This window comes from Dipteris shenzhenensis, chromosome 13 (genome assembly GCF_047967505.1).
Source record: "Dipteris shenzhenensis isolate YYH24624 ecotype China chromosome 13, Dip_SZ_1.0, whole genome shotgun sequence".
Lineage (NCBI taxonomy): Eukaryota > Viridiplantae > Streptophyta > Polypodiopsida > Gleicheniales > Dipteridaceae > Dipteris > Dipteris shenzhenensis.
This window is the reverse complement of record NC_141608.1, coordinates 44,765,467-44,777,536: the sequence shown is the minus strand read 5'-3', so window position 1 is coordinate 44,777,536 and position 12,070 is coordinate 44,765,467. Positions and strand designations below refer to the sequence as shown.

The 12,070-nt window shown below is 43.2% G+C and overlaps 1 protein-coding gene across 4 annotated transcripts in view; it reads left to right on the top strand.

The window, feature by feature from the left end:
- Nucleotides 1-8,829, top strand: part of LOC147895459 (haloacid dehalogenase-like hydrolase family protein) — a 156,703-nt gene extending 147,874 nt beyond the window's left edge. For 2 of the 4 annotated variants that reach the window (XM_087383607.1, XM_087383611.1), the window contains 3 exons: nt 6,115-6,224; nt 8,093-8,211; nt 8,369-8,828. In XM_087383607.1, the coding sequence (XP_087239733.1) occupies nt 6,115-6,224; nt 8,093-8,211; nt 8,369-8,460 (321 nt within the window). In that variant the 3' untranslated portion in view covers nt 8,461-8,828. Of the gene's footprint in view, nt 1-6,114; nt 6,225-8,092; nt 8,212-8,368 lie in introns of all 4 variants that reach the window. The other 2 variants (XM_087383609.1, XM_087383608.1) reach the window with 2 other exon arrangements.
- Nucleotides 8,830-12,070: the final 3,241 nt, after the last annotated feature.

Genomic DNA, 12,070 nt, shown 5'->3' with positions numbered 1-12,070 from the left:
ATCATTGGGTGGTCATCTCTACTTCGTTACCTTTATTGATGATTACTCCAATTTCACTTGGGTCTTTGGGCTGAAGCGCAAATCAGAAGTGTTCATGGTGTTTAAACACTTTTCAGCCATGGTTGAAAATGAAACCGGACTCAAGATATAGACATTGCGCACAGATAGAGGTGGGGAATACTTGTCTGCAGATTTTGATGCTTTTCTGAAAGGCAAGGGTATTGTGCATCAGCTCACAGTGAGGCTGACCCCTCAGCAAAATGGCAAAGCTGAGAGGAAAAATAGAACTCTTATGGAGATGGACAGATGTATGCTGAAAAGCAAACACATTCCTCACAAATTCTGGTCTGAAGGTTTGATGTGTGCCAACTACATTTTAAATCGGGCTCCCACTAAGGCTTTGAAAACAAAAACTCCCTATGAGTTCTGGAATGGGAAAAAGCCTTCAGTGGATCATTTCCGAGTCTTCGGATGCCTTGCATATGCTCATGTGCCAGTTGAATTTAGGCACAAGTTGTCAGATAAGGCAATTAAGTGCATATTTGTTGGGTACAGTGCAGAAAGCAAGGGGTACCGTCTCTACAATCCTGCTACACGCAAGATCATTGTCAGTAGAGATGTGATATTTGCAGAAAATTCAGCTCACACTCAGGTTGAATTTCATATGCCTTCTTCTTCAGAGGATGTTTTTGAGGGGTTGCTACCCGGTTCCCCTGCTGATATTTCTGATGCAAATCAGAATTTACAGCCACCTCCCGATGCTTTAGTTCAGCCACAGGATGTCTTGCCACCTCCACAGGCAGTGGAACAGGTGGTGCAGCAAGAAATTGCAGACATATATGCAGCAAAAACAATCCCAAACTGGCTGTTACAAACTCTCAGGGAGAGTAAGATTGATGCTTCATTACCTGGCAGGACTCGCAGTGCAGCAAGGCACATGGAAGGTGCTAATTCAGTGGAATCAGCATATGCAGGTACTCTTCTTGATGAGGAGTTTGCAACATTCGAAGAAGCAAAGGACAATGTGCATTGGATGAATGCCATGCACGATGAGTTGCAGTCCATTAAAAAAAACAGGCTTGGGATGTTGTAGACTTGCCACCAGGTAAACATGCCATTGGCACACGATGGGTTTTCAAGGTCAAACGGAAGCCAGATGGCTCCATTGACAGATACAAGGCAAGGCTGGTCGCTAAAGGCTATGCTCAGAAAAAGGGCATAGATTATGAGGAGACTTTTGCTCCTACATCCCGGATGACCACCATCCGATCTGTTATTGCAATGGCTGCACATTTTGAGTGGAATGTTCATCAGTTGGACATAAAAACAGCCTTCTTAAATGGAGACTTGCTGGAAGTGGTGTATGTCAAACAACCTCCAAGCTTTGAGATTATAGCAAATGCACTTCAAGTATGCAAGCTAAACAAAGCTTTGTATGGGCTGAAACAGGCCCCTCGTGCATGGTATGCCAAGATTCATGCCTTTTTGACCAGCAAGGGGCTGCACAATAGTCCTACTGAGAGCACCCTCTACATCAAGATGGATGGGGGGGAAATTTTAGTCATCCTTCTTTATGTCGATGACTTACTGCTCACAAGGTCCAATGAAGATAAAATTGCAGATTTCAAAGCTGATTTGCAGACCACCTTTGACATGTCAGATTTGGGGCTGCTTCACTTTTATTTGGGGATCCAGTTCTCTCAGGAGAGACGTGGCACTGTTATGTCTCAGTCCAAGTATGTGCAGAAACTCTTGGACAGATTTAACATGCATGATTGTAAGCCCATAGCCACTCCCATGGAGCCGGGGCTGAAACTCACAATGCATGATGCAGGAGAATCAGTTGATGCCACATCTTACAGTCAGGCTGTTGGATGCCTCATATATCTCTGCAACACTAGACCTGATATTCAGTTTGCAGTATCTCAGGTGAGCAGGTATATGCACAGCCCAAAAACTATGCATTGGCAGGCAATTAAGCGCATCTTCCGTTATTTGCAGGGCACGAAGTCTTTTGGCTTGTTATTTCCCAGGGGGGGTGACTTGCAGATGCATGCCTACAGTGATTCAGAATGGGCTGGTGATTATGACACTAGGCAGTCCACTAGTGGCAATTGTTTCTTTTTGGGTAAATCTTGCATTTCCTGGCTGAGCAAGAAACAATCTACAGTGGCTACCTCATCATGTGAAGCTGAGTACAGGGCAGCTTTCACAGCAACAGTTGAATGTGTGTGGCTGCGACGTCTATTTGCTGATCTTCATCTATCATTTGGGGGTCCTTCTCCAATTCTCACTGATAGTCAGAGTGTCATTGCAGTGGCAAAGAATCCAGTGTTCATGCTCGCACGAAGCACATTGAGGTTCACTATCACTACGTCAGAGAGAAGTTGCATGCAGGAGAGGTCAATATGATCTTTGTGTCGAGACATGACAACGTTGCAGATATTTTCACCAAAGCACTACCACGTGAAAAGTTTGAGGCATTTCGCAGTGCCCTGAACTTATATCCATTTGGTGATTGATCAGCCTTGTACATTACATTGGCACTGCAGGGGGGTGTTAGAATTATAGATATAATTCAGCAGTGACCAATGTAATTTAATAAGCTAGTTAGGGGCACTTTTTCCTCTTTAAGAGGTTTTTCCCCCTAACCGCAGTTAGTTCACTAGCTATGGTTAGTGACTACTAAGGTTTTGTCACTAGGACAAAACCTTATCTTTCACTCTTTCAGTTGTACTCTTACACTCTTCTATTGCAACTCAGCTCTCAACCTCACTCTCTCTTGCTCTCTCTCTCTCTCTCCCCAAACTCTCACGTGGCATAGGTCAGCCCCAAAGAGACTAGCCAACGATCTCCATGGATGAGGGCCTCACCCCACTATAGGTTGAAGAGAGGAGCTCCCTATTGCAGCAACGGGATCATGTCCGCAAGGAGGGAAAGTAAGTAGTAGTACAAGATGGACGACTTCCTACAAGCCCCCATCAGACATCCACCCCCCGTCCCACATTCCAGGTTTCTTTGGATCCGGATGCGACACGTGGACCGCCGCGATCTATTTGTCGCATTATGCTACTTCCCTTTCGAGACATCCCACTTTGCTAGAGATATTCGAGATGAGGCTGAGACATCTCCATTTGCAGCCCTATATTAGTCCACTGTTGACTTCTCAAGCCGCGGAGAAGTCCTCCTAGTTGGAGACTTTAACGCGAGGATAGGGGCCGGTCAGGCACTACTCCTCGACTTCAGGGATGATTCCATTCTACTGCCAGACATTGACCTTGAGGATGCAGGTATACTACGGGCTTCGGTTGACAGATGAGATCTCATTATTTATAATGGTCTTGATAGATAGCCCATCTTAGGTGGTCTCACGTGCTTTCCACATGGGGGAGGTTCTAGCGTTGTTGATTACATCATGGATCCCCTGCCTTTACATCTCACATCACTGATTTTACTATAGCACCTCTTCCTCCAGGGGCTGATCATACCTAGGGCCTTGTTGTGGGTGTGCCCGCCCCCTTGAGGATAGAGAGGTCCTTCCAGGCCCACGTGTTAGGCCCATGTGCAGGCGCATTGTTTCCAGGAAGCGGACAGGCTCTCTAGGTCAGCCTATGTGCTGCATGGCAGCTCTTGGAGGCGCCTAGGGTTGTGGGTCAGATCCCTGCTGATCAGGTCACCTCTAGGTTCAATTGTGTGCTGTGTGAGCAGCCCCTAAAGGTGTCCTCTGCTGCGCACTATGGAGAGCAGTGTGGAGGCCTGCTGAGTGTAGGGGAGGGCGGCCCCTTTATAGGGTTGTATGGAGCAGCAGGTGGTCGGCCACCCAGGGCTGCTGCTGGCCGAGCCTTGAGGGGGTCGGCCTCCTTGGAGGCCGAGTCAGTTTGTAGGGCAGTGAGTCGGCCAGCATGTTGCAGCCGAGTGGAGGAGGGTGAGGGGCTATACAGGCCTCCCCTCAATCCTTGTTTTGCATCTCATTGTGGCTCTGTCACCAGAAAACGCGTTTCGGGCAGTAGAAACGTGAAGAAATTTTTCTGCCCGAAACGTTTCTAAGAAACGTGCGAAACGTGAAAGTTTTTTTGAAAATTTTTCAATAAAAAATACACTATTTTTATTATTTACATAAAATACACTAATTTTACACGTTTCTAGACGAAACGTCTGTCAAAATCTCGAAACGTGTTTCTAGAAACGTTTCTTGTGACACTGCATGATTGTGGATTAGTGTTGAGCATCTATAGCAAAGGTTTTCCCCCAGTAGTTGGTGGGGTTTTGGCCTGAGATCACTTGTAGTTTCTCTCATCTTTTTGTCCTTTCTTGTTTGGTGTGTGTGAGGTTGGCTCTCTCTCTCTTCACTCCCATTCATCTCCATTGCACTTCTCACAACTTTGCCTGCATAGTCCTTCGAAATGATTGTAATAATCATTGTCTATGGGACTGCAGGCATGCAAGAGCCATTTGGATGGGAATTGCCAGGGTCCTCAGTACTTTTCTCCTTCTCGTTTCTTCATGACGTGGGGATCAGTGGCTTGGCTCTCCCTATTAGGGCCTCAGATCTTCTTTGAGTGGCAGGATGCTTCTTGGGCCATTTCTATTCGACGTCACCTAGTCAAAACTTGCTCTTTGGAGGATATGCCTATCTCCCACTATAGACCAGTACATGTTGATGGGGATACCGCTTGGGAGATACTGGCTAGCATCACTGCTTGGCAGATTTGGAGGCCAGTTGCACAGAGTCCTTAGATGGATCTCAGGTCCATCCCTCTCACACCTTGGCCAATATTTGGGCTGACACCATTCACACATTGATGGCCAGTTGGGCGAGCATGCAGGGATCTTCCCGGGCAGCCGCAGCCAAGAGGGTTATATTCCTTAGGGAATGGAGGGGTTCCCTCTTTTTCTTAGAGACTACAACAAGGTTGCGGTGGCACTTTCAGACTCAACCTTGGTTTCTTTCCAACTTATTTTGAGTGTTATGTCCCTATTTTAGGGGCGTTTCCTCATGTACAACATGATGTATTTCCACTGTGAGCTCGTTCATGTGGGTATTTTTGATACTTAGTACAAGTCTTGTTCAAGGAAAAAAAAAAGTGATTGTAAATTGTCCTTTTGCCTTGTTTCATAAAACGCTCCAATAGTCTTTCTTATGCCCTTGTTAGAGCAAGGGGGGGTGTTTTCGTGGTAGAATGATATAGGTTGCCCTGAGTGGTCAAGCTCTCATATCAGGCTTGACTGTTGAGTTCTAGGTGTTGGCATCATTGTGTTCTTTTGTGTCACATGATTGCAGCCTTGAGCCCAAATCACCATGACTGTTGATGCCTTTTCTCAAGACACTACACCTTTGCTCCGAAGGGGGTTTTGTTGGGATTCAAGCCTCTTGTATGTATATCCACCCTTAAGTGTGGATGGGCTATGTGCCACGATCTTGTGTGTGTGTATCCTATGGGTCAAAGAATAAGGCCCTAAGCCTATATAGAATGTACTCAATTATGGAATACAATGAAGCATTTTGTTTGGTTTATCATTCTTCTTTTAACCATGTAATCTAGCAAGAGGCAACGAAGATCATGGTGGGGCTAAGGCAACACAGGGCATAAAAGTAGCTAGGAAAGGGGTGAGGCGATTGAGCTGCCACACGGGGGGCGGGGGAGGAAGCGGTGAGGGTGGTGCTAGCTGTCACTCAGGAGGGAAGCCTTGTAGGTAGGGAGGGAGCAGGGATTCGGATCTGCAGCAAGAGGGGGAGAGGGGGTTGTAGTAGGAGAAGAGGAGAGGAAGCAATCAGGTTGGATGTTGGGAGGACATACCCCCCCCAAAAAACGTACTGTAAGTTCATGATGTACAATAGAACTTTCACCATTTGCATGTAAAGCTTTCCCATAAGATTGGACTTTTCTTGGTACAAGCCTGCTTGATTTAGTTAAAATGCATTATTCATATGTAACTTTCTAAAGTGTATTTGATGAAGTTAGTCTTATAAGTGTGATGTGAACACTAGTGAACAATAAAGAAACCTAGAAAAATTGTGTGAGTGATAGAAAGATTACTTGTTTGTGAAAGAGTGCTTATATGAGGGGTTTTACTCATTGAAGGGACGACCTTGTTCTTCTTTTTTAAACTCAGGTATACATCTATTCTAGTGGTAGCAGAGAAGCTCAAAGGCTTATTTTTGGAAATACTCAGTTTGGTGATTTGCGTCCATTCCTTTGTGGCTATTTCGACACTACGATTGGGTAATCTGTCGGACTTTGTGAGCATTTTCTGGAGATGAAGAGCAAAAATCAATTCTGTGGCTCTTTCTACACAAATAATGGCATGCATGCATACATAGGCACATGCACATTCCCCAATTGCAAGCTCACACACACACACCACATACATGAATGTAGGCACTAGTGCACATGTGAGGTGAATATGTGCATGTACTCACACAAGATGCTCATGCTTGAAGTTTCCTTTTTATGCACATTCACATACATTTCCATTTATCTTGTTATGTTAGGATTTAAATAAAAAATTGTATTTCCACGCTTTTATTGTATTAATAGTTTATGGATCAATAAATCTTTCTTCCTTTTTGGGCAGCTAAGATCATTATTGCAGTTCACTCTCTGGTTTAAGCTGTTGGATCCAAATAAACCTAGAATGCTTTTAATTAGTCAGGTGGCCACACTGTTTTTGGGGTGGAATAAAACTCCACATTAGAGACAAAGTAGAGAGTGACGGCTCTCAAGCTAGAGCATAGGTGAGGTTCAGCTGTATGTATTCTACATAGATACTTACATGATGGCAAGGTAGAGTAAACTTTTAAAATATCTTTGAAGCGATTTTGAAACGATACTAATCAAATGATTGTATGATTACACACTCTAGTAATGACGTGGAGCCATGGCTTTATAGAAGAGCGGAAGAGATAGCTACTTTCTTAAACTACTCGCACTTCAGGGTTGCTCCCTCTCACAAACCTCGTATGGCATCATCATTAGCACGATCTCACCTATCATTGCCTATTTTTGGGTGGGGCTATAATTAGCAGCAAATTTGATCATGAACCAAAGATTACAATGATAACATAGGTTTGAAACATCTCAGAAAAACCTCATGTACCTAAAGTACCATGGTTGCACAAATTCGTCCCTAAAGGGATATGCTGAGCACAAAGAAACAAGGGTCATGTAACTATCCCCCTTGACATTGTCTCCGCTACTATGAGGAAAATCAGATGCAAAATCTAGCAAGCCCACCTGTCTATCTCCTATGCGTGCATGGAGGTCACCAAGGAGGAGGGTATCTCCCCGCCTGGAGAACTCCTTGATGTCATCATAGATCGTTTCATATGGGCTGTGCCCCTCTATAGTGACCTCATGTGGATAGGATGCTGTATCTTGGGGGAAATAGCACACGGCAATGAAGATCGGTCATGTATCTGGATTCTATAGATGGACTTGTATCAACATATCTCGCGCATGCTCCTCTCTCCATACCACAGATATGAGTGGTCTCAACTGATCTGAAAAGGACAGCTACATCCCGGAAGCCCCTGATCCCACTCTCTCTCCTCATCTCCCTCTTATGGGCTGACTCCCAAGGATACCTTGTCACTGTGGGCAGCCCTCTCTCTGGGCTCTCATGTGTCTCAGTATAGAAAATCATGTCTTTGGCGATCACTGCCATTTTCAATCTATTTTGTGCACTCATCTCGTGGCCCTGTGCTGTCCATCTCCCCATCTTCCTTCTCTTCTTTGTCTACTCTCTCTCTCTCTAATAATCACTTTACCATCCCTATAGGCATCCCATTTCCCTGCTTCTCTTGCTGCCATCACGCGTACCATTCCCTCCCTCTGGTGCTTACTGTAAGAGAGTGAGCTCGTCATCCAAGTATATCCTAGTCCCTCATTATCATGAGGATAGACCTGTCCATTGCGGTCCGGAGTGTCATCACTAGTGGGCTCGTTGGTGTCTCCGCCTTGCCCACTCTCCACCCACTCTCCAAGCTGCCTCACATGTGAGATTGACACCCATCTTAGTGAACAAAAATTTGGCATCTCCATTGGAGTGTCTCCCACTGTTAGTCCTGAATTTAAATATGACTTTTGTGCAGGAACAAGAGAGAAGCACGCAGTTACAAAGAGATTTATCTTTCTATTGGAGTAGATCAACCATCCCAGATAGTGTTTGCTACTGATGTTCTGCAAGAGGCAATTGCAGCAAAGCAGGCTGGTATGTTTTTGTTTTTCTTCTTCACACTTGAGCCAAGGCATTTTAAGAGATAGGATCATTTTATGCTTCTTTCCAGGTTTTTTGAAATGATTACTGGCTATCTTTTTGGATATCTCTATAAGCTTTTTTGCTGAATTTTTAGCGTTTTGGGTGTCAGGTTTGCAGGCTATCATAGTTGTACGTCCTGGGAATGCTCCATTGCCTCCTGATCATGGTTTTCCAACAATCACATCATTGCTTGACATCTGAAACTTCTTCCAAGTGTATGAGGAAGTTGGTCTTTGATATGGAGAAATCAATTTGCTATCGCAACATTTGATGTTGGTACTGTTGGTATTTGACATTCCCAACCATACATTCAAGTGACAGTGAAACGTGTTTCAGAGCCTTGAGAACCATGTTTCAAACTCCAAACATTTTGCCCGGGTGGTGGAGGGGAGGGAAACATGATAATTTGAAGCTCACAAATGCACATATATACATACATTATGTCGATTATTGATATCATACATACACTCAAGTATATGAAACTCCATAAGTTTGAGAGAGAGAAAGGGGGAATTCCAAAGATGATTTTTTGAATATCCTAAACAATATACACATATATGAATGTCAAGTTTTACCTTTGTACACACTTTTTTTGGGTGAAAATGATGATGCTTTATATTACATACTAGCTTCCCCGAAATGGGAGCTCAAAAGTACATGAGCTGAAAATCTCAGTATATCCAAATATACATTGTAGTCTATGTAATGAGTCTGCAGACAATCAAAAAAAGATTGCTGCAGAATACATATGAAAGAGGAAAAATGGAAAAAGTAGGATTACCAAACTCTCCTTCCATAGAGTCCAAAATGCCTAGTCACGAACCCAAAAGAAAAAATAAATCAAAGCCCTGTCTACATGGGTGGATCCTAAAATGCCAGAAATGTTTGCCAAAGATAGCAGTAGAAACTCTAGCTCTCAAACCTGTCAAAGAAGACTTGAAAAATATCAGGTTTGTGGACAATGCCAAAGGAGATGAGGCAGATATTCCAGTGGAGCAAAACATCTGTGACAAACAACAAGAGCAATGTGTCTGCGTGCTAAGAGTTGTCCTGATGGAAAATCCCCAAGCATCTTCCGTCATTAAAAACCCTGTTGTCGAAGAGGAACTTCTGCCGCAATCTCTTCCTCTACCTCTTTACTTGGTAACTCATGTGCCAGAGTTGATTTGCCTTATCAAAAACCCCAGGTAACTTCTTTGTACGATTAACTCATGTGCCAGAGGCAAAAGAACTTTATACAAAGAAGATACCGTAATATGAGATAATCTCAAAGGATGGGCCGATGAACCTAGGGAACAAAGAATCTAGTCTTGAAGCCTGTCCTGGAGCTTAACTGGAGGTACCGCTTCAAAGGGGTTGAAGCATTTTGCCATAGAGGGTGATAATGCATCCCTAAACTATATTTGATGATAGCCAAAGGAAAAGATATGATGGTATCATCATCATGAATCGCATCTGCCACAGAGCGGATGCTGTTGAAACTAATAAAGTAGGAACATTTGGGTTCCTGTAAGGCCAACGAAGGATCAAAGGCCTTCGACCAATGTATATACACTTTCAACCCTTAAAGAATTTCCTTGTAAAGGCCATGCCATTCCAAGTATAAAGGATATGCTTCTAATCAAAAAACATGTCAAAGACCAAAGGACAACCTTTAATCTTGCCATCAATATTGCCAAGTAGAAAATCCCACTAAGTGGGTTGCCGATAACCAAAAGCAGATGTGGTGATGTGCAGAAGCAAATAGCGCATCATGGCAGTCTAAGATTGATCACCTTGCAAAAATTGCAGCATCATTTTGCATTTGTGCGCAAGGATATGCAAGTGAATATTGAGAATATTTAAATTTCCATGCATCTATGGCAAACAGAGACATTGCACCAAAAGCAATGGAACACCAAAAAGTTTCTCTAATGGTTGACACAAAGCCATTCCAAACATGATCAAAGGCAAGTAAGACTGAATGTATACCACCAAAATATATTTCACTGTTCTTAGGCGAACATGCAACGGCTAAGTTGCCGGTTTTCAGTATTCCAAATTTTCCTTCAATTTTGCAAGCACCCAGCCAATTTGTTAATGATGAGTAATCGTCGATCCCAAAGGATAGCCCAGATGACGAACTATCTGAGTAGGTAGAACAATTTCCCTCCACCATAAAAGACTATGCCAATCTTTAGAATGCAATGGCAAGAGCTTGGATTTTTAAAAATTCACATGTAGACCAATAGCTAGGCCATGCATAAGGGAAGAAAGATCTCTCTCAATATTCTTTGGAGTAGAAAGAGAATCAGCAGTATATGCTTAAGCAACCATAGTGCAACTTTCATGAATTTCCAATCCATGCAACATGTCTATAGCCACAAGATGATCCATGTATTGAAGCATTGGATGAGTGGTGATCGCATACAATAATGCACTAAACGGACATCCCTGGCGAATCGAACAGGCGAATCGAACAATGGAGAATTCGACTTTCAAAAAATCCCTATACAAAATACAAGCAACTTTATTGTCATTGTACAACCAGTAAATAACATGTTGCAAAAACCCAAAGCTTGCATGGTCTGAAAAATGAACTCCCATTGAATTGTGTCAAAAGCTTTGGCAATATCAGTTTGCAGCAGCAAGAGCACATCTTGCTTCGTGTATTTGGCATATTCTATCCCAACATAGGCATTTGCAACATTATCAATGATGTGCTTGCGATGAACGAAACCTTGGAGGCCCCATCATGTAAATATCCTTTGATGCGATCTACCACCATTTTGGCTATGATCTTATAAAATACTGGAATACGAGTAATAGGTCTCCAATCAGCCAAGGATTCATATATCTGCTTCTTTGGAAGAAGCTGAACAAGTCCTTTCTTTCATGAATTCGGCATTTGTTGGTTTTGGCAAAGTACAATTGATCATTTGTAGCAAAGTAGACCTGAGGATATCCCAATATGCAAGAAAAAGTTCAGCCTTAAGACCATCCCATCTTGGAGACTTCCATCTACTACATGATTTCATTGCATCAGATAAATACCTTTCAGTAAAAGGTTTCTCTAGCTCCAAAGCCTGGTAGGAGAAACAATAGGAGAGACATGCTGTAAAGGTGATGGCGTGAAACTTCTCGTAAAGGGAGATCCGCATTCCCAAATTGTCATGGCACAAGTAGTAGCAAGCTATGATTGAGAGATAGTCCAACAACCACTGCAAGCAGTCATTCATGATTATGGCAAAAAATACATGAAGACATTGAGGGACACGATTGCTCAGGCCAAGACACTCAATCATGAATGAGCCTAGCCATTTCGACCTTTGTCCTTATGTCTTTATGCTAGGCTAAGCATTGTCTACAATGTAATGATCATAGGAATATCACTAAATGGGAGACAAAAGCAAGACAAAGGGCTTTTTTGGATAAAGGTTGTTCATCAAAACAAATTTTCAAAAGCTTGCATTCCAAGAGGCTTTCCACAAGTATTTGCCGAGTGAAATAGAAGGCATCAAAGAAGAAGCATTGCCATTTGAGACAATGGGAGCTTTCCCCTTATCCTGGCTTGCACTGATAGGCTTGCTAGACTTAATTTTAGCCAGTGAGGAGCCACCAAGATTCTTAGGTTGCATTTGAGCAAGCATAGCATCCATAGGCATTTGGTGTAAAACCAACGAACATTGGGAGGCGGTGTGCCCAAACTTTTTACATTCAAAGCAAGCTCCTACAAATATCCCCATTTGAGCTTATAAAATGCACTTCCCATAGCAACATGATTCATTGTAACAGAATAAAATCTATCAGTATCCCATAGGATGAAAAATCT